The sequence below is a fragment of the Lissotriton vulgaris genome, chromosome 5, assembly GCF_964263255.1.
Source record: "Lissotriton vulgaris chromosome 5, aLisVul1.2, whole genome shotgun sequence".
NCBI classification, from domain to species: domain Eukaryota; kingdom Metazoa; phylum Chordata; class Amphibia; order Caudata; family Salamandridae; genus Lissotriton; species Lissotriton vulgaris.
The window spans coordinates 54,501,348-54,527,427 of NC_141693.1; the positions used below are offsets into that span (position 1 = coordinate 54,501,348).

Genomic DNA, 26,080 nt, shown 5'->3' on the forward strand with positions numbered 1-26,080 from the left:
TATTTGCCTTTTCTTGTGGTATAAATTAGTGAACCTACTACGTAATTCGGTGTTCCCCTACCGCATAATTCCATTGGCCCTGTTTCGAGCTCTCTACGTGCGAAAGTCGAAGTGATTTCTCCAGTTAACGAGAGTTAGCGTTCCAGCTCTACCTTACAATTCACATGGGCGTTCACTGGGTGGATGCAAGGTCTGCGCAAGCGTCAACTGCCTCGACTCATTGGTAGCCGCAGAATTTTTCCAACATGGCGTCGTCGGCCTTTGAGTCTGTCATCGGCTGCTCGCGCGCCACTTTTAGCGGAGGGGAGTCACGTGACGGCGGCGCGCGCTAAGTTTCAAAGCGCCGCGGACGTGGTCCCGCCTCTCGCTCCTCCTCCGCAACTTGGGCTCCACCCCCACCCACTGCCGGAAGCGGACGGAACAGCCGCGCGCGGGTGCCGGCCAAGGGGCTAGAGGGAGGGGGGTGGCGGGAGAAGGCAGCGCGAGCCCGGCGGCAGTTACCAAGGAGGACCGCGAGCACTGACTGGAGTGGGGCTCGCGCCAGGCCGCAGCCAATCGGAAGAAAGGAAAGAGGGAGCGGGCACCGCGCGCCGGAGGGGGTGGGAACTGGGAGGGAGAGGGCGACCCCTGGAGGGCTGGGGCAGAAACTGGGGCGGGGAAGGGCAAAGCAGGGGTCGGAGCGTGGCACTGAGCCCTGGGCGCTGAAGGGAAAGAACTGCGCTCAAGAAATTAGAACTTGTCTCAAAGTGCCCTAGAGTGTCCTAGGTCTAGGCTGAAAAGCTCGGGGGCAGACTGGAAGGTGGGCGGCGCCTGGGCAGCAAGGGTGAGGTGTCTGAGCCTGCAGGGTCAGGGCTCTGAGCGAAGGAGGCGTGGCCTGAAGGTTCAGGGGGCGTGGCGGTGACCCTGAGGGGGTGTGGCCTGAAGGGTCTGAGTGAAGGGGGCGTGGCGGTGATCCTGAGGGGGTGTGGTGTCTGTCTGGGCTACACAGCAGGGGGTGTCTGAGCCAGAAGGTTTAGGGGTCTGTTCTAATGGGGTGGGGCCTGAACAGCAGGGGTGTCTGAGCCTGGGTGTCTGGAGTCTAAAAGTTTAGGAGTTTGATCTATTGCAGATCCTTGGTGTCTAGAGCCTGAAGGTTTTCTAAGGGGGTGGAGCCTGAGCCTCAGGGGTGCCAGAGCCTGAAGGTTTAGAGGTCTGATTTAAGGGGGTAGGGCCTGAGTAGCACAAGGGATGCTGTCTGGACAGCATGGGTGTCTGGGGCCTAAAGGAATAGTGGTCTGATCTAAGGGGTGGGGCCTGGACGGCAGGGGTGTCTGGTTTCAAGCTCATAGGTGGTAGGTACCTAGACAGGAAGCTGAACAGGGTCCAGAATTGGTTATTCTAAGGCTGAAGAGTTATGGGTGGTTCTGAAAGGTTTGGATTTAAAACTGGTAAGGTTAATTGAGTTAGAGATCTTGGGAGTCTGAGCACCTCCAGGGAATACATACTCTGAGCCTCAGGGGGCAATGCATGACTGGTGGTATAATTATTAAACAGGAGGGTGCAGCTCGGCCCAAGTGATAGGAGCTCTGAACTTGAGCAGTCCTGAAGGGGCTCTGGGGCAGGCCTGGAGTACTGACCTGGGGAGGAGGCCTGAATGCGGTGTTTAAGTTGATGCCTGGTCTGAGCTTAGAGTGGGTCTGGGGCAGCATTTGCAACTTGACAGTCTAAACCTCTCATGGTTGGAGCTTGAGGAAGGTGGGCTGATCCTCTGGGAGGTTTCTGGAGCTGCAGAAATCTGAAAGGCCCATAGTTGTGAGTTATGAACAGAGGTTCTACCAGAGGAGAACGCACATATAGTGTGTAATCTGCACGGGCATAACGAGGGTGGGAGTTGGTCCGACCTTTTTGACGGACTGTTTTGAAGACCCTTCAGTGCTTTTTGGCACCCTTACTTGGGTATTGCTTAAGAAACCCCCCTTCCCTCCATTACCATTAGTTGGGTCTATTGAAAGATCAACCTGTGAGACTAGATTCTGCTTTTGAGCCATTATCCACTTACACTGGGCGTCTCAATTCCCTCTCTTCCCGCCCCCAACAGCACCTTCAAGGCATTTAACCAGTATATGTTTGTGTTTTATTTCCTAGCCCAAGGCTGTAACCCAGAGCACCGCATTGAGGAAGGACTTGAGCTGTAATGCCCTGTTGTCTGAGTTTAAGACATTGGTGGATGAGGGCAGGGTTCAGATATTACCTCCTAGGTATTGGTGACCATGCTTTTCCTGTGAAATAGAAAGGGATGCTGTATTTGTGGAATATCCCCTCCAGGATCCTTTCAGATAGATTGTGTATTCAGGAGTCCTTGTCTGATCTATGCATTAGGTAAGGCAAGCTGCTCGCTTGCTGATGGTGGTGTCATTGCTGCTGCAGTTCATAGGTAGCAAGGTGTCGCTTCATTAAGGGCACTACGCGTGGGGTTATAAACTGAAGCACTCCAGCAGAGGCATTCTTTTCTGCCATTCGCATCCCTAAACTGCTCCCTTTCTATTTAAACCATTGACCCCTCTGACAAGTGGGCTCTGCCTCTTTGAGGTGGTAGTGCAGGGCCTCTGGTTTCCCTTACCCCTGGCCTTGAGTGGGCAAGGCTTCCACAAACACTGTGAGCTTGGGCTTCTTGTCCATCTGTCTGTCTGCACTGTGCAAACCTCAGCTGCCTTCATCTTGACCTGTATCTTCTGCATTTAGCGGAAGCCCCCCCCCCCCCTCCCACCAGCTGCTGTACTTTGCGCCCCTTGCTCACACTGGCAGAGAACGAATTAAATGTATATATATATATATATATATTTATATATTCAAAGAAAGCACATTTTATGTCCGTTTAATTTAAAGAAAAGTGTGCTTTTTTATACAGCCGCTAATGAAAAAGTTTAGTAATTTAAGCTCTGAAGCAGGCAGTTTGTGAGGACGCTTGGGCCTCTGGGTTTTGATGGCAGTAGGAGCGCGGTTTCCATAGGTTGAGCCCACTCCATATTTATCTTCCGTTTGCACTGTTTTTATTTGGGGGGTGCTCCTTGTACCCCCAGGCTGCCCCCAAATAACGCCCCCATTTATTGCTAGAGGGACCTGGTTGCTGCTAAATGCTCAGGATCAAACAGGGTGCTGCACACAGTTAGTCTAGGAGCCCTGGACATTGTATCTCCATTCTGATCTATAATTCTGGAGGGGATCGAAGGGTTCTGCAGATGCCAGGCGGAGGCTGGCACTGAGCGAGGCTGTGAACCTCCCAGACTGCCGCACAGTTAGTCTTGGAGCCCTGGACAATTGGATCTACGTTCTCGTCTATACTTCTGGAGGGGTTCGAAGGGTTCTGCAGATGCCAGGCACAGGCTGGCACTGACCGAGGCTCCTGCCATGCTGTCAGAGGCGCTGCCCTGCTTCCAGCTCCTTCGCATCGGCTTGGCCCCGGCCCCCGGCTCTAACAGCCCCGTCTCCCAGGACCTGTACACCTTCCGGCCTGAGGCCCCCAGTTGTACCTTCCGCCTGGGCCGGCGGGCCGAGGTCTGCGATGTTACCCTGGTGTCCGAGCGGCACCCGGAGCTCATCTCCCGCGTCCATGCTGAGATCCACGCCGAGAGGGAGGCCGAGGCCCCGTCCGGGGAGTGGCGGGTCTACCTGCTGGACTGCAGCTCGCATGGTAGGTGTGCGCGCTGGGCCGGGGCTACTAACTGCTCACTTCTTCCCTTTACAGGCAAACCCCGACCAGTGACTGGAAACACCCTTCACTAAGCGGCTAGGCTAAACACCGACTAAACGTACTGACCACGTCTTCCTGTGTGTGGAGAAGTGTGGCTCACTGGTTAGAGCAGGCAGACCCTGAAGCAGAGGTCAGACCCGGGACCAGGGTTCAATTCCCGGCCGGGTCTTGAGCTCAAATGTCCATGGACTCGATAATTCTCGCTTCGGTGCCTGACCTAATCATGGGTTCACACTCTGCAACTTTGGGCATTAAGCTTGCTTAATCTCCACAACTGCCCCCCGCGGCGGGATGCCTGGCTTTCACCTTGGGGATGCCCTGTAGGGGCTATCTCACAGGGAAAAGCCAGGACGGGTTCCCAAGGCAAGCGTGAAGATACCCCTTCGGGGGTCGAATCAGGCGCTATATAAGAATATAATAATAATAATAATAATTCCTAGCCCTGAAGGCCCTAAGGTGGTTACCCATTGAAAGTAGAGCCTCCTACAAGACAGCATGCATTACACATAAATCTCTCCACCAAAACACCCCGGCATACCTCACCAACAAACTCAAATTAGCAGGCGGCTCCAGACCAATGAGAAGCACCAACATCCTCCGCCTCGTCCCCTTTGTTAAAGAAGAACTCCACACAATCACGCTCTTTCTCCGGAAATGCCTGAACATCTGGAATTCTCTCCCCAATGACCTGCGATGTAACCCCTCCTACCTCAGCTTTAAAAAAGACCTTAAACACCACCTTCTCATCAAGTATTGAGGTCCATAATACCTGCCTCCGATCCCACACTCTTCTTCCCCCGTCATGAGTCTCCTCTCTCTATCTTCTCACCTCTTCCCCGCGTTCTATTTTTCTCCCTGTTCCTCCCCCTAAACCCCTCCCTCCTCTCTTCCTACTACTACCACTACCCCTCTCCTCCAAAATCTGACTACATTACCTCCTCTTCCCCAACTTCGACTTTTGCCCTTCTATTCGCATCAAATCATGCCCCTCCCCCAGTTCAGCCCAGAGTCTTATTTTCCTCCCTACTTTACTCCTTACCGAAAATTACCGGCACTGCTTATTACTCTGTAAATAGCACCTGTATCATGTATATTGTTCTGTGCCCATTTTGTGGTCTAATGCTTTTGTTTTAAATTGCAACTGTTTGACTGCTCGGCTACTGAACAACTAACTGTTTCTGCATCTGTATCGCCTGCTCATGTTTTTTGTTCTTTGACCTTTTTGTTGTCTAATTCTTTTTGTTTTAAATTGCAACTGTCTGAATGCTCCGCTACTGAACAACTGTTTTTGTTCCTGTAATTTTTCTGATCTCATGTAAAGAGCTCTGATACCCCCGGGTCGAGCCAGCACTGTATAAAACATTTCAAATAAAATAAATAAATAAAAGGAAAGGCAGGTCAGTAAGGGGCCCTGTTTGCAGCTCGCTTGGTAGGTGTGTGCCCTAGGCCGGGGCTGCTGACTGCTCACTGCCTTACTAATAAACTTTATTTCGGCAGCTGCCATAAAAGCAAATCAAGTTCCAACTATAAAAATCATCGAATAAAATACTTAGAGACACAACATGTAGAATATAAAATAAAGACCCTTGTAATACGCACAATTATAATTAGCAGCATATAGGAGAAAGTGACATTTAAATAAAGTAGTTAATATATTTAAAATACCCACAATTAAAACTAGCAGCAAATAGGGGGAACATCGTAACAATTTTAATATGCAAAAATGAATTCCATCCAACAATTCCTATACTGATTATCTACTATTACACAGTCTGTGCTATGAACTGGGCATGTTATGTTAACCTCCATTCATAATGAGCACGGCTACTCAGAAGGGTCCCGGCACGGAAGCCAAATGGTGGAGATGGAAGGAAGCGGACCCGCCTGAAAGATTACTTAAATAATGTTTTGAACTGTTTTTTCAATGGGGCAATCTTTTTCAGTCTATATCTCCACATGTATTAAAGAAACCGGGAGACTGCAAAGACAGTTGATTGAGCTGTGACTGACCTGAATACCCTAGTTGCAATTTTGTAGTCCCTGATGCCTAAGTTGCGACATAACGGCAGGATCCATTTCCTCCTGTGTGTATGATACTGTGGACTAAAGTACACATGTTCTACTGTTTCCTTAACCTCTGAGTTAAACAGGCAGCTTAGGTCCGGTCAGCATCACTGAGGGTGTGCCGCCATTTCACATTAAATGATTGCAGTGGCGAAGTCCCTAATATTAACTTTATATATAATGTCTTAGCACCCGGAGGCTCAATTGAGTCCATATACCTTTTCAGAGGATAAGTATCTTTAAATTGCAAAAAGGTAGGTCTCGTACTAGACTCCTCCCTCTCCATGACCCGAGAGGTCAACACCGTCGCCTCAACCTGCTTCAACACCTTCCGCATCCTTTGCAAGGATTTCAAATGGTCATTTCTGGATGAGCACATGTCGCCGCACCTGATCTCCTCGAGGGAGTTGTTAATATATCCCAGCCAAGGAAATCGAATGGCCCGGGAAGTTTCATAATCTCTTCCAAGCCCTGCCGATAGGGTAACAGAGCGAATGCCAAAATCTAAATTAAGTGGTACAAATGGAGTACTGGGGGGATGATTGGTAAGGAGTCGGAGAAAATGATTTTCCGTCAACTCCAAATCGTTAACATTAACATGCCCCAAAGCTCCCCATCGTATAAAGACCTCTCCCTCCTTCCCCCAAAAGCTTGTAAATTGGCAGTGCATGTGTCACTGGGCGAAAGCTGGATGCCATCAAGGCTCTCAGGAGGCCACCACTATAATGTTCTAATCTAAGTTTAGATTGATCTGCTCACTCTCTTCCTGGCAAACCCTGGCCTTCATGTAAGGCACGTCAGCAAGGAGTTGTGTTAACAGTTCTCATTTTGTGTGCCCTGTGTCGGTTCAGCTGAGTGCTCCCTCCCTTCCCTTGCAGGCAAACCCTGGCCTTCAGGTAAGGCACGTCAGCGTGGAGTCCTAGTCGAGTGAGTGCCCCGGGCCGGGGCTACACGCTGCTCATTCCTTCCCTGATCGGCAAACCATAGCCTTCAGGTAAGGCACGTCAGCGAGGAGTTCTGTCTACAATTCTCATTGTAGCTGTGTGCCCTGGGCCGGGGCAGCTGACAGCTCACTCCCTTTCCTTACAGGCAAACCCTGGCCTTCAGGTAAGGCACGTCAGTGAGGAGTCCTGGTTACACTTCTTATGGGTGGTGTGTGCCCTGCGGAGGGGCTAGTACCTGCTCACTCCCATCACTTACAGGCAACCCCTGACCTTCATGTAAGGCACGTCAGCGAGGAGTCCTGTTTACAGCTCACATTTTTACTCCATCCGCAGCCCCTCTGGTTTGCTTTTCCCAGATATTGTTTCTGTAGTTTCTTTTGTATGTATGTATGTATAGGCATTTATATAGCGCACTACTTACCCGGAGGGTCCCAAGGCGCTTCGACCGCTGCGAAACCCTTCCTGGCTTCCCTGAGAGATGGTCCCTTAATGGGTATCTCCAGGGTGAGACCAGGCATCCCCGGCGGTCTGGTGGGGCCGTTAGTGAAGATGTGAGACCCTTGCTCATTGCACCATCAGGATTCAAGCAAACCGGGCCGAAGACGGCTGTAATGCCAGAAACCGGTCCCCGGGAGCTTGTTTCCTTCCCAGTGTAAGAATTGGCTTTTGTAGTTTGGTTTGCCCTGTTCCCACCATGCACTGGGACAGGAACAGACTAATTTGCATACAGCCAGGTTCTGAAACTGGGATGGTGCAGTGAGCTAAAAAACGGTGTTGGATCTAGCCCTGATCTCTTGACTGGGTGAGAGCTTTCTGCTTAATTCAGAAACTCTGTCCCTCACCACCCCTTGTTGTAAATATTTTTGTCCACCCTAAGCGTGGAAGGGTATTCTCAGATGTGAGACCCTTGCTCATTGCACCATCAGGATTCAAGCAAACCGGGCCGAAGACGGCTGTAATGCCAGAAACCGGTCCCCGGGAGCTTGTTTCCTTCCCAGTGTAAGAATTGGCTTTTGTAGTTTGGTTTGCCCTGTTCCCACCATGCACTGGGACAGGAACAGACTAATTTGCATACAGCCAGGTTCTGAAACTGGGATGGTGCAGTGAGCTAAAAAACGGTGTTGGATCTAGCCCTGATCTCTTGACTGGGTGAGAGCTTTCTGCTTAATTCAGAGACTCTGTCCCTCACCACCCCTTGTTGTAAATATTTTTGTCCACCCTAAGCGTGGAAGGGTATTCTCAGATGTGAGACCCTTGCTCATTGCACCATCAGGATTCAAGCAAACCGGGCCGAAGACGGCTGTAATGCCAGAAACCGGTCCCCGGGAGCTTGTTTCCTTCCCAGTGTAAGAATTGGCTTTTGTAGTTTGGTTTGCCCTGTTCCCACCATGCACTGGGACAGGAACAGACTAATTTGCATACAGCCAGGTTCTGAAACTGGGATGGTGCAGTGAGCTAAAAAACGGTGTTGGATCTAGCCCTGATCTCTTGACTGGGTGAGAGCTTTCTGCTTAATTCAGAGACTCTGTCCCTCACCACCCCTTGTTGTAAATATTTTTGTCCACCCTAAGCGTGGAAGGGTATTCTCAGATGTGAGACCCTTGCTCATTGCACCATCAGGATTCAAGCAAACCGGGCCGAAGACGGCTGTAATGCCAGAAACCGGTCCCCGGGAGCTTGTTTCCTTCCCAGTGTAAGAATTGGCTTTTGTAGTTTGGTTTGCCCTGTTCCCACCATGCACTGGGACAGGAACAGACTAATTTGCATACAGCCAGGTTCTGAAACTGGGATGGTGCAGTGAGCTAAAAAACGGTGTTGGATCTAGCCCTGATCTCTTGACTGGGTGAGAGCTTTCTGCTTAATTCAGAGACTCTGTCCCTCACCACCCCTTGTTGTAAATACGCTGATCAGAGTGGGCACCGAGGCGAGAGAATTATCGAGTCCGCTGACCCTGGTCCAGAAACCTGCCGCGCCGGCAGCAACTTGTGACTCTGTGACGTTTGTATGGTGCATTCTGTGAAGTGAGCGGCCTCCATTCTTTGTGGGTTGAAGATGTGGATGGGTAACAGAGCTATGGAGCAGAGCCTCACAGTGCCTGATTACATGCACATTCAAGCGGGTTTACCCAATGCACTCAAGCAACAGTAACACATATATTATGTAGCACTTCTTTCTATAGTACAATGGAGGAGAAGTGTGGCTCAGGGGTTAGAGGCGGCAGACCCGGAAGCTGAGATCGGCCCTGGACCAGGGTTCAATTCCCCGCCTCGGCGGGTCTTGGGCTAAAAATTCCACGGACTCGATAATTCTTGCTCCGGTGCCTTCTCGACTCACGGGTTCACACTCTGTGACTCTGGGCAATAGCTTGCTTAATCTCCACAACGGCCCCTCGCGGCGGGATGCCTGGCTTTCACCTTGTGGATACCCTGCCGGGGCTATCTCACAGGGGAATACCAGGACGGGTTCCCTAAGCAAGCGCCGGGACACCCACTGTGGGTAGCTGTGCGCTATATAAGCTCAAATACATATACATTTACATTTACAATGCAACAAAACAACAGAAGTCAATCAGATGCTCCAGTGGAAGAGTAGTCCGTAGGAGTCCTTTATTGTGTCAATTAGCCAGCCGACACGTGTTTCATCGCAATATGCGAATCCTCAGGGCTTTAATGGCTGTAGCCAAACCAAAGAGGTCGCTCTGCTGGTGATACTTCCGACCCAGCTGGGCACGTGACCGTAGGTTTAGTGAAGAAACAGAGTCAATAGATTGTTTCCAAAACAGTATAAGCAAGCGTTGTAGGTTAAATCCCAAAGATAGTATTCCAACCGTATTCGTAACCGCCGTGGTTGTGTGCTGCAATATAGCAATCCAAGTCTTTCTGGGTGGGTCCTGTAGTTAAGCACCCCCCACGAAGCGTAGTCGGGTACGACTCTTACGCAATTGACGGTATGGACTCCGTGTACTGGAGACCTGGTCGCCGTGTGTTCACGTCGGGACGTGTTCCTGTTTGGACATGCACATTCAATCCTTGGCCACTCTCTAGTGTGCATAGAGCGATGTTTCCACATGTGCCATTTGTAATGGTGGGAAGTGTGTGAAGGAAGTCAGGGCTTGGGAAATATGGACAGCACCAGCAAAAAGAAAATGCAGGGCTCGCAGCTTAGTGGGTAGGCTCTGTGTGTGTGGGGGTGAATTGGAGCAGATGAAAGGATTTGTGTTCAGAAGGAGACATTAGTGCAGTGTAAAATCACTTCAGTGTCTGTCTTTGGTTCTACCTTGTGCATGCCTGTTGGACAGGTCTTGTCTCTTGTAAAATTGACTGCCAAAGTGTCAGAAACACACGTTAGTTCTTCACGTTGGCGCTACCAGCCTCGTGACGAACTTCCTACCCCTAACACACGGGACTAGTTCATTTATTTTGGACCAGGCGTACAGCTAAATCAACAACGCTAAATCTGGGTAATTTCTAAGTTTGAAGTTATGGCCAGGTTGACTTTGGTTGTCCATCCTTATCGTCTTTGCTTTTCTTCGACTTGCCCTTTGCGCTTGAAATTAAATGCCTTGCAGCTAGGGGAACTGGTTCCTGTGGCACCCAGGCCTCTGCTGGGACATGCCGCACTTTGTTTACCTTCACCTGCTGCTGCTATAACACACACGGGTCCTGACTACTGCCTGCTAGATGCCTTCATTTTTCCGTTCCAGTGGCACATCTGGGAGACAGCTCCGTTCTAGTGTCTCCTTGGCAATGTAGTACGGTATCCACCGCTGAGCTGCTCTTAATTGGTCTACATTGCAAGGTGGAAGACACAATGTTCTGCCTTGGGTCTGCTTTCCACTGACATCTGCTCTGGCCTGCAGGTGAGTGCGAGACAGGGACTTTGGTTCTCATGTAAAGACTTCTTTAACTCGCTCACTGTCATCTGTGACTTGCCTGCTGCTGAAAGGTTTTCTTGGTAAATCTGGAAATGGTTGGGGCACCTTACTTTGGGGATGACCAACCCCGCGTGGGGTTGGTCATCATGTTTTCCATGGTTGAGTCAGGTCATTTTGTGCTCTCTCTACACCACCCCCTGTCAACCACTTTTATATGCTGGCATGTATCCTTCTTGTGAAGAGTTTTTTGATTCCCTTTGTTGGCATATGTGGACAAAATGGTTGAACATTGTGTCTAGGCCCTAGGGCATGTAAGGCACATTCTGTTTGAGGGGCATGATTTGATGCGATGCTAGAGGCTAATAACTTCTCAGTTACTGAGTTTCTCTGAATCTGGGGGTGTCCATCTTCTGATTGGATGGACTTTGTCCATCCCGTCCGTAGTAGTGGATACCGTTGACTAAGGTTGTCGCTGTCCTCCTTAACAAAGTAACCAGTGGCTTTACAGTTACTTTAATCAGAAGGCTGTTTGTAAATTTAAGAGGTAGCCTAGCCATGTATTGCTGACATTGGGTTTGAATTTCTCTGGCAGGTGCCGGAGCCGAACTGAAATTGTTTCCAGAGTCTGTGCATGAAATGCCTCCGTTGCTAACTGAAGAGAGAGGTGTCCACTTGAGTACATTGGCTAATCTGATGTCTGGTGATTTAGCCACCTTGCCCTGGTTTGGTGTTATCTGCAAAGCAATTCATACCATTCTGGCACTGAGTTTTAAAAGGATCCCTTTTCGTTTATTATCCGAGCCAGAGCATAAAATGCAGGGCTATCTGCTCACTTGGTGTACATTTGGAACAGCAGCCGCTCTACAACACAGAAATAGAAAAGCTTAAAAATCTTCATTCAGTGGTGAATGTTCCTTCTGGCACACAAGGTACTCCAATGTGCTTGTCATTGTGTGAGTAAAGTATAGGGTGTGCACAACATCCATATGAACAGAGAGCCAGCACCACAGGCTACGAGTTGTCACAAGGAAGCATTTGATTGTGCAGAACTAAGCTTGAAAGATCACTTTTGCTCTCTGCAAAGGGTGTAGTTAGGATCTGAGTATTTTTCGAACAACATTTTGACCTCAAGTGACTGGATGCATATAAACATTTGGGCACGTCTTAAGTCTGTGTTGTGGAGGTGAACAAGAAAATGTTATTTAATCCAGTATTTTGTAGTGTACCTGCGGAAGTGTGGAATCTCTAGAACTTTGAGGTGTGCAGATGCAGACTGGGGCTTCCTCCACAAGGAATGTTACCACTGCTGCAGAGGGCCCGATCAGTCTTGCACGCATTTTAGATCTGGCTTCCATGGACCATCGAGTTCACGGCGTCCATTGTGCCACATTCCTCTTCTTGTCTGTTTCCTCTTAAACCGCCCTACTTGACTCTTGTTTCTGTTTGCAGCTATACAGTCCTGGGGTAAGCTGTATGTCTGATCCAGGTGGCCTACAGTAATAGTCAATGCGTTCATACCCACTAGCTGGCTCTCGGCTGCCTCCACTCAAAGCAGGCAGCTGCATTGATCATCGTGCCTTAGAACTGGAGCATCCTGCATCTTCCTTTGTTGAGGGCCACCACAAAGTCTGGTGTGACTGTATAGCGAACATTCAAAGGAAGGGCCTGATCTCTGATCTACCTTCACCTTTGAAATCTTAGATGGGAAGTTTGTGACATTTCATATTCAAAATGCGTTTGAATCTGTGAAAGTTCCAATGCTGAACGAGTTGATTTTAATATCTGCGTTGCATTGGAATGTGTGCATGGTAATGCTACTGTATTTGGGAGCCTGAGTAGTGTTCATTACTGCAGAGTAGATGGAGCAAAAAAGCAGACCATATTTTACTAGCACTATTATTTTGATCTGAATGTTGTGAAGCGCTGTTCAGCAGAACTTGAAGCAAAGGCATTTTGTGTCCTTCAAAATATCAGAAGAGCATGTTGGTGGAATTTGGCAGTGATCTATCTATCCTTGTCTGTCAGTTTTGTCCTATCTTAACATGTTTTTTTTGTTCCAACTGTAGGCACTTTTATAAATGACATCCGTATGACCCGTGGCCAGAGGGTGGAGCTTTCAGATGGGGATATGGTCACCTTTGGCCACGAAGATTCTGATAGTCTGCCTGAGGGATCCCTATCCATGCAGCAGGAATCTGAGTTCTACTTCATGTTCCAGAAAGTGCGAGTCAGACCACAAGACTTTGATGCCATCACGGCCCCTAAGGTGCAGAGTCTTTGTGGCTTCCAGCCTGTGAAATTCCCTGACAAGGGTATGAACTCGAGTGGCGATCGGATCCGTGAGCTGACAAAGTTCCCTCCCAGCTCAGGTGCCACGCTCATCCTAAACTCCATTGGCAGCATCAGCAAATTCAAGCCCCAGCCATTGACTTTCTCTCGCACCAAAGGTGACAGCCCAGGATGGGCTGGCAAGCAAGCCCAAGCAAGTTTGCCACAGCCATCCCGGACTGCGGAAGAGGAGGTAGCAGCTGCTGCTCCAGCAGCCTCACCAGTCACCCCTTCCCGCTCTGCCTCTCTTAAGGACAAGCCAAAAGGCCGAAATCGGCGCAAGTCAGCACACACAGTGTTGCCGGAACTGGAGGATGAAGTACCACATGGTGCTGAAGAACCACCCCCTCTGAAAAGGCCAAAAATTGAGAGAGAGGACGAATTTAGCCATTACAGTACAACCTGGTCTGTGATCGGCAAAAGAATATCTGAGGAAACTGGGCTAAAGAAGCCAAAAATTGAAAGGGAGGAGATGACCAGCCATTTCAGTGCAGCCTGGCCTCTCGCTGGTAGGAGGGTGTCTCAGGAAACGGAGGGACTCAAACTGAACATTGACAAGGAGGATGAGCCCAGTCATTACAGCCCTGTTTGTTCTGTACGAGGAAGGAGAATATCAGAGGATGCAAGAGGACAAAAGAGGATGAAAGCAGGAGAAGAGGGAGAGCAGCCACTTGACGCAACACCTCCCAACAGGTGAGAAGATGCTCAGCTGTTTCTTAGTAGACCGGTTCTCTGCTGATCAGATGTTGTGGAGAATTGAAGAAAGAGGATATGTAGAACTGAGTGATCCTAAGTTCTCACTTCTATCTCTTGAATGCAAAAACATAGATTCAAGATCCTTTTTATGGCTCGCATCTTTTTGGTCGCGAGTTAGCATACTTGTGTACCCTCTATGAAGTGATGTTTTGTTGTAATCGACTAGTTTATGGATAGCCCTAAAACGACAGTTAACATTTGCCTCCCAGAATTGTAGCCTTATTTCACTTCTACTTGGTCGCTACCATCTTTACCAAAAAAATGCACTTCCAACTGCCCCCAGCTCCTATTCCATATTCATTTCTCCACTCTCATATGCTCTTCATTACGAAGTGTTATTTATCAACTTTCATTCCTTGCATGGAAATCTGAATTTTGAATTTAGTTGATATATTTTTATTGAAATGTAACAAAATCTGTTAATGCCACAGCTCATCGTAGGTGTGTAGGAAAGGGGAAGGAGGGAGGTAAATTGGTAAGGATAATTTATAAAATATAGGGAATCAGTCAACACCACTAGGATCCAGAGTGTTTGTCTGGGAGTTTTTTTTCTTCAGCCAGTGAGATCAGATGGAGATAGAATTTTTTTTTTTAAATGTCACTTGGATAGGAACTCAGATAATGGAGCCATAGGTCTTTTAAGTATTCCTGAGAGAAGTCTGCTTGTATGGATTCAACCTTGTGAGTTGCACGGACCAAGTTCAACCGTTGGGTGGGCGGTGTGGGGGTCTTTCTTGTGTTTGATAATTTATTGTATCACAGTCAAGCTGAGCATCCTTAAGGTGGCCACAGGGTTCTCTGTAGTATGAAGATGATGCTGTGATAAAGCAGAGGTGTTGCACGTCTGCTGGTTCTATTCCAAAATGATACTTGGATGTCTAATGGTAGCTGCAGGTTTGGAGAATTTGCCCATTAATCCAGAGCATTAGGCTTTCTACGGCTTCCTTAAATACTGTGGATTTTCATATCTAGCATTGAAACTGAGGGAGGTATGGCTTTTTTTGTTGAAAATCATGAATCTAACATTTGTATTGTGAAGGTGGAATTTCTTTCTAGGGAGAACTTGTAATATAGATTGAGTACACTTTAAAAATACTTTATTCGGATTTACATATGTTAAAAACCATAAAAGCAACATTGCTACGTAAACACAAAACTTTAAAAAGGATAAATAACATGATCATAACACCAATTTTTATACAATTCATTTCATTTACGAAGGGTATAAAATATATCAATAAAATACAGGTATAATGACAAGATAAAAGGACTATCGGGACTCTTACGTTTCTGGATTTTAGTGCTAATTTAAAAAAAAAAACCACATATAAAGTGCTTTCGGGTTTTACCATTTGCAGGTAGCACAGGGCAGGGCGGACCTGATCAAAATTAAATTTTAGTAAGGGTTTCAAAAAGAACCTCCGGGGAGCGTTATAGAGAGGACAAATAAATAAAAAGTGCACCAAGTCCTGCGGAGACATAATGTCGCAGCCGCACGGAGGTAACACCTGGCCTATATGAGATCCCCTAGGTACAGCTAATAATAAGTGTTAATAGTCCATCCGAAACCTTGTTAGTAGAAACCGCTCATGACTTGTTATGGGCCATGATAGATACGGCTCCATTAGAGATGTGGTTTTAAGCATCGCATATTTGCTTATGCTTGGTTTTACCAATTCCGCATCCTCTAGCTAGTTTTTTCTTTAGTATACATTTTGTTTGACAAACTCCACATCAGCGGTAACAATCAGGTCTGGATTTGAAAAAAGGTCCGGACGCCACAGCCCAGTAAAACAACTTTTTACGTATTTAAGCCATGGTACATTAAGCATATGATCCTGAGACAACACTTCTCCTAACAGCTGATGGTTGAGGGCCAGGTCTTTATTTAACCAAGCACTTAAGCCAAAACAATAGTGGCCTTAGTGCTCTAGCATCTCCAATAAAGGGTATTCCGGTTTCCTCGTGAACTAATAGGTTGGCAGTTCCCTCCAATAGCTGTTTCAAGAAGGTATTCTCAGCCACCTCGATACATTCGGCTGCTGCATACCTCCATAGTTCACTGCCATAACTACCCAGTGCAACACTTTTTGCCTGGTATATCTTCAATAGTGTGGCTACTGGACTTTTGCCCATTTTAGTCGCAAAATTGAATATTGCTGAGTTTTCCCGTATTATCTCCCCTCTTTTCCTTTGTACCAGCGGGCTCCATTTTAACTGGTCGTCAAACAAGACTCCCAGGTAAGAAAATGATGTGGTCAGAGGTACCTTCTCTTTATTTACCACAAATGAATACTGTTTCTTAGGGCGCACCCCTATCTGCATGATATGATTTAGTATTATTTATGGCAAGATCGTGGTCAGCCATAAAGCCATGGAAGGCGTTCAAAAGGGACTGCAAGCCTCTGGCCGTTCTTGCCAGGAGAACGGCATTGTCTGCGTATAGCAAGACTGGCAGGCCCCTGCGCCCAACATATGGGGAAATCAGCACCAGTCTTTACCAGAAACGTGTCCAACTCGTTGATATACAAGTTAAAAAGAAAGGGGGCCAGAATACAGCCCTGCCTCACTCCTCTCTCAATGGGAAAGTCCCTGGATACCCTAAGGTCTAGCAAATATCTAACATTTACCTTAGTATCCTTGTGAAGGTCCCTTACGAAGTTGACCAGGGAAGGCTCCACCCGCATGGCGCCCATGAGATCCCCTAATTTCCCCCGGTTTACACAATCTAACGCGGAGGAGAGATCCATGAACGCCATGTAGATGGTGCCCCGTCGAGCCATGGTGTACTTCCCAAGGACCAAATATAAATGTAGGCATTGTGCTAGTGTAGAGTGGCCAGTGCGAAACCTGTATTGGATGTCCAATGTAATCCTGTTTTCCTCAGCCCATGTTGACAGTCTGTTCAGGACCACACCTCCCACAACCTTAACCACAGAATCGATCAGGGAGATCGGTCTATAGCAGGTAGTGCTGTTTCGATCTCCCTTCTTAAAGACTGGTACGATCGTGGATGTACCCCATGACCCAAGGCAACCCAGGGGTGCTGCTGCATGGAGTACTGCTGTAAGAACCGGTGCCCATAATGCCATGTTTGATTTAAAAAGATTCGGGGGCATGGCATCAGGGCCCGGTGCTTTACTAGTCAGCCCCGTAATTTCTCTCTCCATTTCACTTGGGGTAAAGTGCGGTCGTATTACACCCTGCCCGCCCTGGTACAAGTCTAACTGGGGAGTGTTGGCCTTAAATATGGAGCTAAAATGCAGTACCCAGTCATTTTTCAGAATATTGGTGCCTAATTCGAGTTCCCCACCCATGTCAAACAGTGGTCTGTTGACTATACCTCAGAATTTCTCGCTGTTGTTCAGGGTGCTGGGGTCTAAAAGATCCTTCCAGATCATTTCTTTTAATTCACCCTTACGCTTTGCTAGCGGTTTTTATATGATAAGCGTAATGATTGGATCTGCAAGCGATCTCTTGGGGTGTCTTTCAGGGCTGCCTTTAGGTCCCTGGCGGCCCTTGAGCAGGTGTAATAAAACGTTCCTGGGTCCCTAGACTTCTGGGCTGTTATCGGAGTGGTCAGCAACGTCCCCACTTTGATAGTAATCGCCTCAAAGGCCCTAAGAATATCCATGGGGGCAAAGACATAAGATACACAAGATTCGAGTTCCGGAGCACATGTTTTATGAATACTATCTTAAAGTGCATCCGGATTCACTTTTGACCACATGAGGCGTCTCCTTCCGCCTGTAGGTTTCAGCACCCCGGTAATAAACTACTTGTCCCGTAAAAACAGTAAATTCCCAGCCAAATGGATACAGACAGGATTATGATCGCTGTAAATACCGTCTTAAATTTCGAAGCCCAATAAGCGGGATCGTAGCCCCTCCCTAATTAGAATATGATCTATAAAGGACCCCCTGAATGGCCCTTGAATGTGGGGACGACCTGTTTGCTAACGACATCCCCCACAGACATGGTGCTTACCAGATCATGTTCATTCAATAAGTGATTAAGGGCATCGTCCCGACTGGAGTGTTTAAAATGTATGCCCACCATTCTGCCACAGCCCAATTCACCCATGGCAGTTTTTGTTGGATTGCCACATGGGTGGGTGTTAAAGTCCCCTGTTAGCATCATACATTGTGAAGTTTTTCTGCAGTGTTGTTTGACAAAGCCACCCAGTTGATCAATCTGGCATGTCCCTAAGGTGTTCACTGCATTATTAGAAGTAATCAGAAACAACTTCACATTCCCTCGCTTCAGGATAACTGCTTGGATATTACTGTTGGTGCTAGGTATAAGGGTGATTACACATTTAAGGGCTAGAGAGGTGTATATAACCAGACCGCCTTTAGCTCTGCCACTAGATGAACGTACGGCCGGAACAAAAAAAGCCTTCTAAACCTCTAGAAAAAGGTCACAATCCGCCAGCCAGGTCTCTAGTAAGCAAATCATGGGAAATAACCTGATAAACTCTATCCACTTTGGATCTTGAAACCCGGCGACATTACAGGAAATTACATTATAAGCAGCTTTGTTACCTGGGGCTACAACTGGAGCAATTTTTGGGCTCTCGACATGGGCAACAATATAATCGCCACCCCGAGGCTCTCCTAAGCGGCCTTTACTCGTATGCTGAAGATTAGAAGGCGGTAATTGCAAACAGACGTGGGTCCCAGGCACTCCACACCACTGGAGTCAAGCTAGCCGGGCTGTAGAGAGATGTTACCTCGAATCCGGTCCTCGGATGCTTGATTCCGTTCTGGGAAGGACATGGCTACTGTAGTTCGGACTGAACTGTTCCCATGGGGCACAGGGTCAGAGCTGATTTGCATATATTGCCATTGTCTAACCCAGGGTGGTGTGGAGTGCAAAAAAACGATGGATTTGGGCCCAGATCTTTGGACTGGGATGAGTGTGTGACATTGATCCACATTCGGTCCATCACCTGTTGTGTTTGAAGATTAGAAGGCGGCGTTGGCTCTTCAAGCGCTACAGGTCGGTTTAGTCAGTCGCAGTCCTCTAATGAAGAGAGGGCTGTGAATCTGTTAACTGTCTGAGGGGTGTGATGAATAGTTCTAATAGTTGCTGGTGGCCCATGTGACTGCCAATTGGTACATGAAGATCGGCTATTACTAGTTGAAAGCTCGGGATGATAGAAGAAACCCAGGAGGATATGGATTCCAGTGTTAGGCATCCCAGATCTGATTCCTCTAAATAGCCTCTCGACAAGCGTGCGGTCAATAAAGTTTACAACAATACAGTCCCCCCTCCAGGTTTTCTTGAGTTACTCACCCATCCCACACTGCGAGCCATTATGTTACGATCTATTGCAGGGCTTACTGATTCATTATTGCAGAGCCAGTGAATCGCCCTGTTCTTGAGTTGGGAATAAACTTGGTGGTACCATGGGGAAGGGGCGGCACGTTCCCCAAGATAACCACCAGAGGTGTAGATTTCTGGGGAGGTAGATCTAGTACTGTAGAATTTGAAGCATTAGTAAGCATTTCACCCTGGCTCCTGCTACCAGTGTTCCTAGGGCCCTGGGGTGTATGATTGAGATTTATCGTTGGCGGGGGCCTGTTCGATGGCGAACACTCGGTAATGCCCCCACCCCCCCGTCTGCTTTGTCGATGTCACGTCACCCATCTCCCCCCCCCCCCCCCCTTAAAAGCCCTAGAGTTCGGTGTATCTTTAATTAGGTGCTTCTCTATTGTACTTAGCCTTACTGCAATTGCATCCAGATTCGCCATCACAGGATTAATTATTGCTAATATCTTCTCTTCTAACTGCTTTAAAGTGTCCGATGTCACCTGGGGACAGTTGAGGCCTAGCACCCCCGCTGGTAAACTAGTGCTGTCTTCACCCCCCTTATGGCTATCTGGAACTAGAGGCATAACTACAGGCCCTCCCTGCTCATACCTGACGTTCCTATTCTTAGCCTGCTTGGTAATCTGTTAGGTTGTTTTGGGAGCGCTACGTGCTTTTCTCTTTTTTGACTGATCTTTTCCTTTGGGCACTGGCATGACCTTCGATTGCCTGGTACGGGTGGAAGGAGGCGAGGGAGATGGTGTTGAACATAAGGAATTAACCAATGTTAATGGTTCAGAGGTACCCTGCTGCTGGATGGGTGTGATACTCTGTGATGCTATTTGACTATTAGCTACGACAATATTAGGCTCTAGCGTGGGGACTTGTAGTAGGAGTGAATTAAGTGGTTCTAGTGATAGCTTCATCTCTGTGAGCTGGAACTTGTGTATTAACACAGACTCAGCCCTGGAGAGAAATGCATCTAGGGTCCCCACAACACCCGCCCCATTCCCCACTTTGCATATGGTCTTACCCATATCCTAATATATCGCTTTTCTTGATTCTACTTGTCCAGCAATTAACCGATGTTAATGGTTCAGAGGTACCCTGCTGCTAGATGGGTGTGATACTCTGTGATGCTATTTGACTATTAGCTACGACAATATTGGGCTCTAGCGTGGGGACTTGTAGTAGGAGTGAATTAAGTGGTTCTAGTGATAGCTTCCTCTCTGTGAGCTGGAACTCGTGTATTAACACAGACTCAGCCCTGGAGAGAAATGCATCTAGGGTCCCCACAACACCCGCCCCATTCCCCACTTTGCGTATGGTCTTACCCATATCCTAATATATCGCTTTTCTTGATTCTACTTGTCCAGCAATTATCCTTCCAGTCGTGCTAACAGATGCATGTTGGCAGTATTCCCCTTAAGTATGGAGACAAAGTTATTATTTCGCTTACTTCAGATCTTGATGATGAAATTAGGGGGGTGGCCCAGGCCAGCCTCTGCCAGGCGCTGGCGGGCGCGGACGGGCCCGCCCTTGGCCCAGTCTACGCCCGCGCTGCGGGAGGCGCCCCGGTGTTTTCAGCGCCTCCGGGCGCTGCAAGACGACGTGCGTGGTAGGCGTTGCGCAGGGAAATCTGGGCGATGTGGTCCCCTGCAGCAGAGCTTTCTCCTGCGGTGCTCGGAGCGAAAAGCCGCTCCGGTGGCTGTGACAGGACAGTATCAAGGCCAACAGGTGAGAGCAATCCCCCCGCAGTTATGGCAGCAAGGGAAAACAATTCGGGTAGATTGAGTAATAGCTTGTTTTCTTTTCAACAGTCTAGGCCAAACTCTGAATGCTTTGGAAAGATCTTTGAGTTTTCATGAGATAGGTAGCTTATGGTGTAGTGTTTCATCCAAGAGTCCCAGAAATCCTGTGTACAGATGGTACCTATTTTTGCATTGTACTGTTGCAAATTATTCAGCTGGTGTTTTGTAGGAATCTAACAGTTTGATAGGATTAATTAGGATTTCCTTGGTAGCTAAGCGGGTGATGGATGTAGAGCTAACTCTTGTGTTGATAGTTGAGTGGAATAATGTTAAAGATATATGATGGGTTAAGGAATGGTGAAGTCAACATGTCTGCAGGGGAGAACAACCAATATTGATGTTTCACTGGTCTGACTGGTTGTTTGGTAAGTAATCAGTTGAGGCCACCGAAATGCTTAGGTGGTTGCAGTTTGGCAAGGTAGATTTTCAGACTTTTCCCTTTTCATGGAAAGGCTTTGAGAAGCTTGCCAATTTCTTTAAAGAAACTGGAAGTTTAAGGGAATCCTTGTCAAAGTGTATTCGATAATTGTTTTAAGCATCATTTTGATGGCGTCAATGAGGCCCCTAGGATGGGGATCAGTTAGATAGTTTACTTCTGGTGCAGTCTAGGATTTTATTCTGGTTCAAGGTTAGGAAAAGGTCTAATTCGGTGGAAAAAGATGCCCAATTTGTTAGTTTATTTTGGCGCCAGATGAAGTAAGTTATAAGGCTTTTGGCTAAAAGAAGGAGTTGGTATTTGTCCTGGTTAAGTTTGTATCAGTTTACCTTTTCTTGAAAAATTGGTATTGGGTTTACAGGTTTGTTTAAGAATAGGATACCATCCACGTATGCTGAGTTTATATTCATGAGCTTGTATTTTGCTGCCTTGGATGTTTAGGTTTAATCAAATTCTAGTTGGTAATATTTCAAGGACTGAGATAGTGAAAGAGGGCACCCTTGCTTGATTCTTCTTGAGAGAATGAATCATTCTGACAGCAGCCCTTTGATTGAAATTGCTGCATTCAGCTTGCTGTAGAGGTTTTTTTCTGCATTGGAAAGTTTATGAAGTTTTCATAAGAATCTAAAAAGCCACTTTGTGTGTTCCACCTTGTACAGTGTAAATCCCAACTTAACGCCAACCTCATTCTTCCACCATAAGTTGAGACACTCGATGTGCCAACTGTAAGGAAAAGAGGTTTGATCTTCCCATGCCTCCCATCTTGCCATTGTAATGTCATTATATCTGTATTCTAATTCTCACAGGCCTCAAGCAACATAGTGATCTAGGAGCGGGCAAGCAAAGTGTTTGAGCCCTTGTGTAGGAAATGCAGTTGGCCCAGTCCTGCCCCCTTGGACTGGTCAAACATTATCAGATGGCTCTCTCCGTGATATGAGCTCAGATTGGTCCAGATGGCTCAAGTAGGGCAGGTAAAAGGCTAATCTGATTCTTTTCTCTAAAAAGTTTTAGTGTGGATCTTTGCATCAGAATTTAAGAAGGCCATTGGCTGCAGGAATCCACAGGGTTCTCCAGTTTGTATATCATGGTAATATTTGCTTCCTTCGTTGAGGGTGTAAGCATTTTGGACTGGAGAAAGGAATAGAACATCTTCACAGGGTGTGGGGCAATCAATGTGAATGTGTTTGTAAGAGCTATTTGTGAACCCATCTCGTCCGGACTTTAATTCGTTTCCAATTGTTTAATTGCTGTTGCTGCTACTTCATCTTTATGAGCTTCCAGTGTATCTCCTATTCTTCGAGGCAATGAGGGCATTCAAACTGTTGAGAGGAAAGTTTCTTGACCTACTCGATTCTCGAGGTTCTCAGCATAGAGCCTATGTTGGTATTCACTAAAGGTGTCGTTTTGCTTGCTCATTTTGCCAGACTCGAACTTGGGATTCTCTGATGTTGGGATTTTTGTGTTTGGTTGCAGCATTTGAAACTTCGTTTCCCAACAGATTATCTGCTTCATTAGTCTTCTCAGAGAACTTCTTTCAAACAGGAGCACTTTTCTAATTTCTTTGTAGCTAGAGCCAGTTGGCCGTGTAGGGAAAGTCCCAGATTTCAGAGATTTGTGTAAATCCGTGGTCGTCCTTTCAGCTCAATTTCTAATTTCTGCTTTACTAGATTTCTATTTCTTTTTTGCTCTAGTCTCCCCACTATATGTTGGCCTCCAATGCCTGCATTGAAGGCATCCCACAAGGTGATTACTTAACTCGTGCCATTGTTCTGGAAATGTTCAATTAGACGCTCACTTCGTTGTTGGCCTATAAATCTATCCTACAAAAGAAGAAATGTATCATATTTCCAATTCGCTCTTGTGGTAGGTTTGAGGTCCAATCCACGGCAACACTAACATTGTATGGTCTGAGAGCACACACCCCCCCTACCTCCATCCATCTTGAAAACGTCACACAGAGCCCAGGCTTGATCTATCTGTGAATATGACCACTGTGCACCCCAAAAATATGTTGATCATGTGTGCGTAGTTTCTGCCAAATATCAACTGGCTCTTGTTCTAGCATTGTTTCCTGTAGTTTGCTCGACATAGTGCCTGTAGGTATTTTGTGTGGGTGTCGATCAAGTGTGGGGGTTGGCAGTAAATTAAAGTCTCCCACACCTATTAGTTCTCTTGGGACCCATTCCTTCACTGTATGGAGCATAGTCCTCAAGAAATGTTCTTGATCGGCGTTTGTTGCATAAATGGCAAGAATAGCTCGTCCTTTTCCTCCCGTTACCCAGCATATACAAACTTTCCTTCCTGGGAGTCTAAGCGTATTTTTGTAACCATGAAGTCACAATCTTTTTGCTGTCGTAACTCCACATCTCTTGGCCTCTGCTATTGCATGAAAGTGTGTTCGGGAATAGCTGTATTTTAGGAACATCCCGGTTTAAAAGGTGAGTTTCCTGAAGGTAAATTATGTCTGGCAGCTCAACTTTAGTGCTCCTGCAAATGTTTTGCCTTTTGACAAGGGGATTTTAAGCTTCTGACATTTACCATGATGATGCCTGCTTAGAAATATCAGTTCTAATAGTTATTTGAAAAGTGTACATGGATGTCCCACTGTCAGAAGGCACCTGTCCCTTGTTGGGGGGTGGGGGGGTCCTCCCTCTCCAACTCCCCAAGCCCCCCCACACACACCTTGACCCTAAAGTAATCACCATCTCTAACATAAGAACATCTTTTAGGGAAAGGACTAGATACATCTTTGATGCTTGAGTGGAATGTGTCCTAGCCAAATGCACCTCCTTTGGACCCACGCCCCACCCGCCTGTATCACCTGGGTGTGCACATAATATATAGACTGTGCAGCAATAGTAACATAAAACGTCAATTTAACCATATTGAACTTTTAAGAGTGGTTACAGACCCCTTTCCCCCCCACCAGATTTTTATGGAGTGTATCAAGGTGTATTTCAAAGGAGTGCTTAGCCTCTTGAGCGCTCATGACGAGGTCAGCTCGTCATGAGCCACGGCGCTCCGGTGCTCAAGATGAGCTGAGCTCGTCATGACCGCGCCCGTTAGATGGAATGCTCGCACGCTGGGCTGATTCCCCTGCTGTGCTGAACGCTCCATTGGAACGGGCGCGGACATGACGAGCTCAGCTCGTCATGAGCACCGGAGCGAAGTGGCTCATGACGAGCTGACCTCCTCATCAAACATGGGCTAAATCATGCAATAAATCGTAATCCCAATTTATATTAAAGTACATCAATAATTACTATAACTGGATATCACACATTGTGGATATTAAAGTGCCAATGTGAAATAATTAGTAATTCCATTGTACAAAACAATTGTAAAGTGAATCAATAATTACAATAGCAGAGTAACTTCAATTATTACGTTCCTAATTTTTACCCTAGCGACATGAACATTAAGTTCTAAAAAATATTAAACTATGCAAAAGTCTCTTAAGTACAACTGATATAGATCTAATCCATCTCGAATTGACTGTACCAAACATTTTTTAGGCTGCATTTAAATTTTTTATCAATTGACATAACAACGGGGTCGACTCACCAGTTCGAGCTGATCTAATCCAGATCTTCAAAAATAGATGTTTCAGAAGATACGCCGTATGTTAATCAATTAAGGACACACGCATACTAAATGAACTAATGATTCTTGTGGCCATCCGCATATTCTACAGTTAGTATCCGGCCACTGCTGAATCCAAGGCTACGTGCCCTCTTTTGTTAGATTTATTCCCATTCATAGATTCAAACATTTATTTATTTTTTTGCCAAAAAATGAGCAGTCTGATATGGCTGTCTACGTAGCCTGGTATAAGTTAATCACATACCAAGCATGTTTTTTCCCTACTAGTGCGTTTTTATCCAACTTAAAGAATTCAACTTTGACTTGTTTTTTTTTTTAGAATTAACTTATAATTGGGCATTTTCCAATTCTTGGGGTACTATTTGCAGACCAATATCCCTTAGGCAAGTTGAGATATGAGATCTCCTTTTAAAAGCATAAGTAGATTTATTTATTTCAAGCCAGCAATTGTTAGGGAAGGAGGAGCAGATGAATACAGAGTACATACATTTCAAAAACGCCCTTCCGACACTAAACACTGTCGTTGAAGACCTAACTCTAATCTTATTCCTGCCTGGCCTACTGATCTGGAGATCCCAAAAGTTGATTTAAAAGCCTTAACTACCAGTAAATCTTAAGAGCTTTGCATCTTTCCCTCTAGTAATGGGGGAACCATATAAAAGGGTAGGCTGTAACTTGGCTTTCATGACTTAAAGAATATGATCAAAAGATTGACAATTCAATGCTTTTTTTCAAACATTTAAAAGCATGAATTAAAACCAGTTTTTCCCTTAGGTCTGTAAAATGGTATTTAAAAGATTCTCTGTTATCGAACACAACCCCTAAATATCCATATGTTTTAACAACTTCAATAGGAGTTGGCCTAACTGCTAGGGCGGTCGACCTCTAATCTAGGGAACCGGGTTCAAGTCTCGGCGATGACGCTGAACATCCTATGATTCTGGGCAAATCACTTAATCTCCATATGCCTAACAAAAATGAATGTGTCCTCCTGTTAAGCAACTGGTGCTATGTAAAGTGCTCCGATACAAAATACCGGGTCAAGTTTGCGCTATATAAAACTCTTTTAAAAAATAAATAATAATAATAATTGGCCCTGCTCTGGCCCTCCATGTGTTAAACGTCTGTTTTGCAGGTTCAATTTTCATGCTTTTAGTTTTTTTAACATTCAGTTCAAGGCCATTTGTTTGTATATAGTCATCAAAAGCCTTTTGAGTCTTT

The 26,080-nt window shown here is 46.6% G+C and overlaps 1 protein-coding gene across 1 annotated transcript in view; it reads left to right on the forward strand.

Annotated features, from left to right (window-relative positions):
• The first annotated feature begins 425 nt into the window (after positions 1 to 425).
• The window catches only part of TCF19 (transcription factor 19), a 75,404-nt gene continuing 49,749 nt past the window's right edge, over positions 426 to 26,080 (forward strand). Inside the window, exons 1-2 of the mRNA XM_086920831.1 lie at positions 426 to 3,670; positions 12,679 to 13,633. Of these exons, the coding sequence (XP_086776957.1) occupies positions 3,388 to 3,670; positions 12,679 to 13,633 (1,238 nt within the window). The 5' untranslated portion in view covers positions 426 to 3,387. The remainder of the gene's footprint in view (positions 3,671 to 12,678; positions 13,634 to 26,080) is intronic.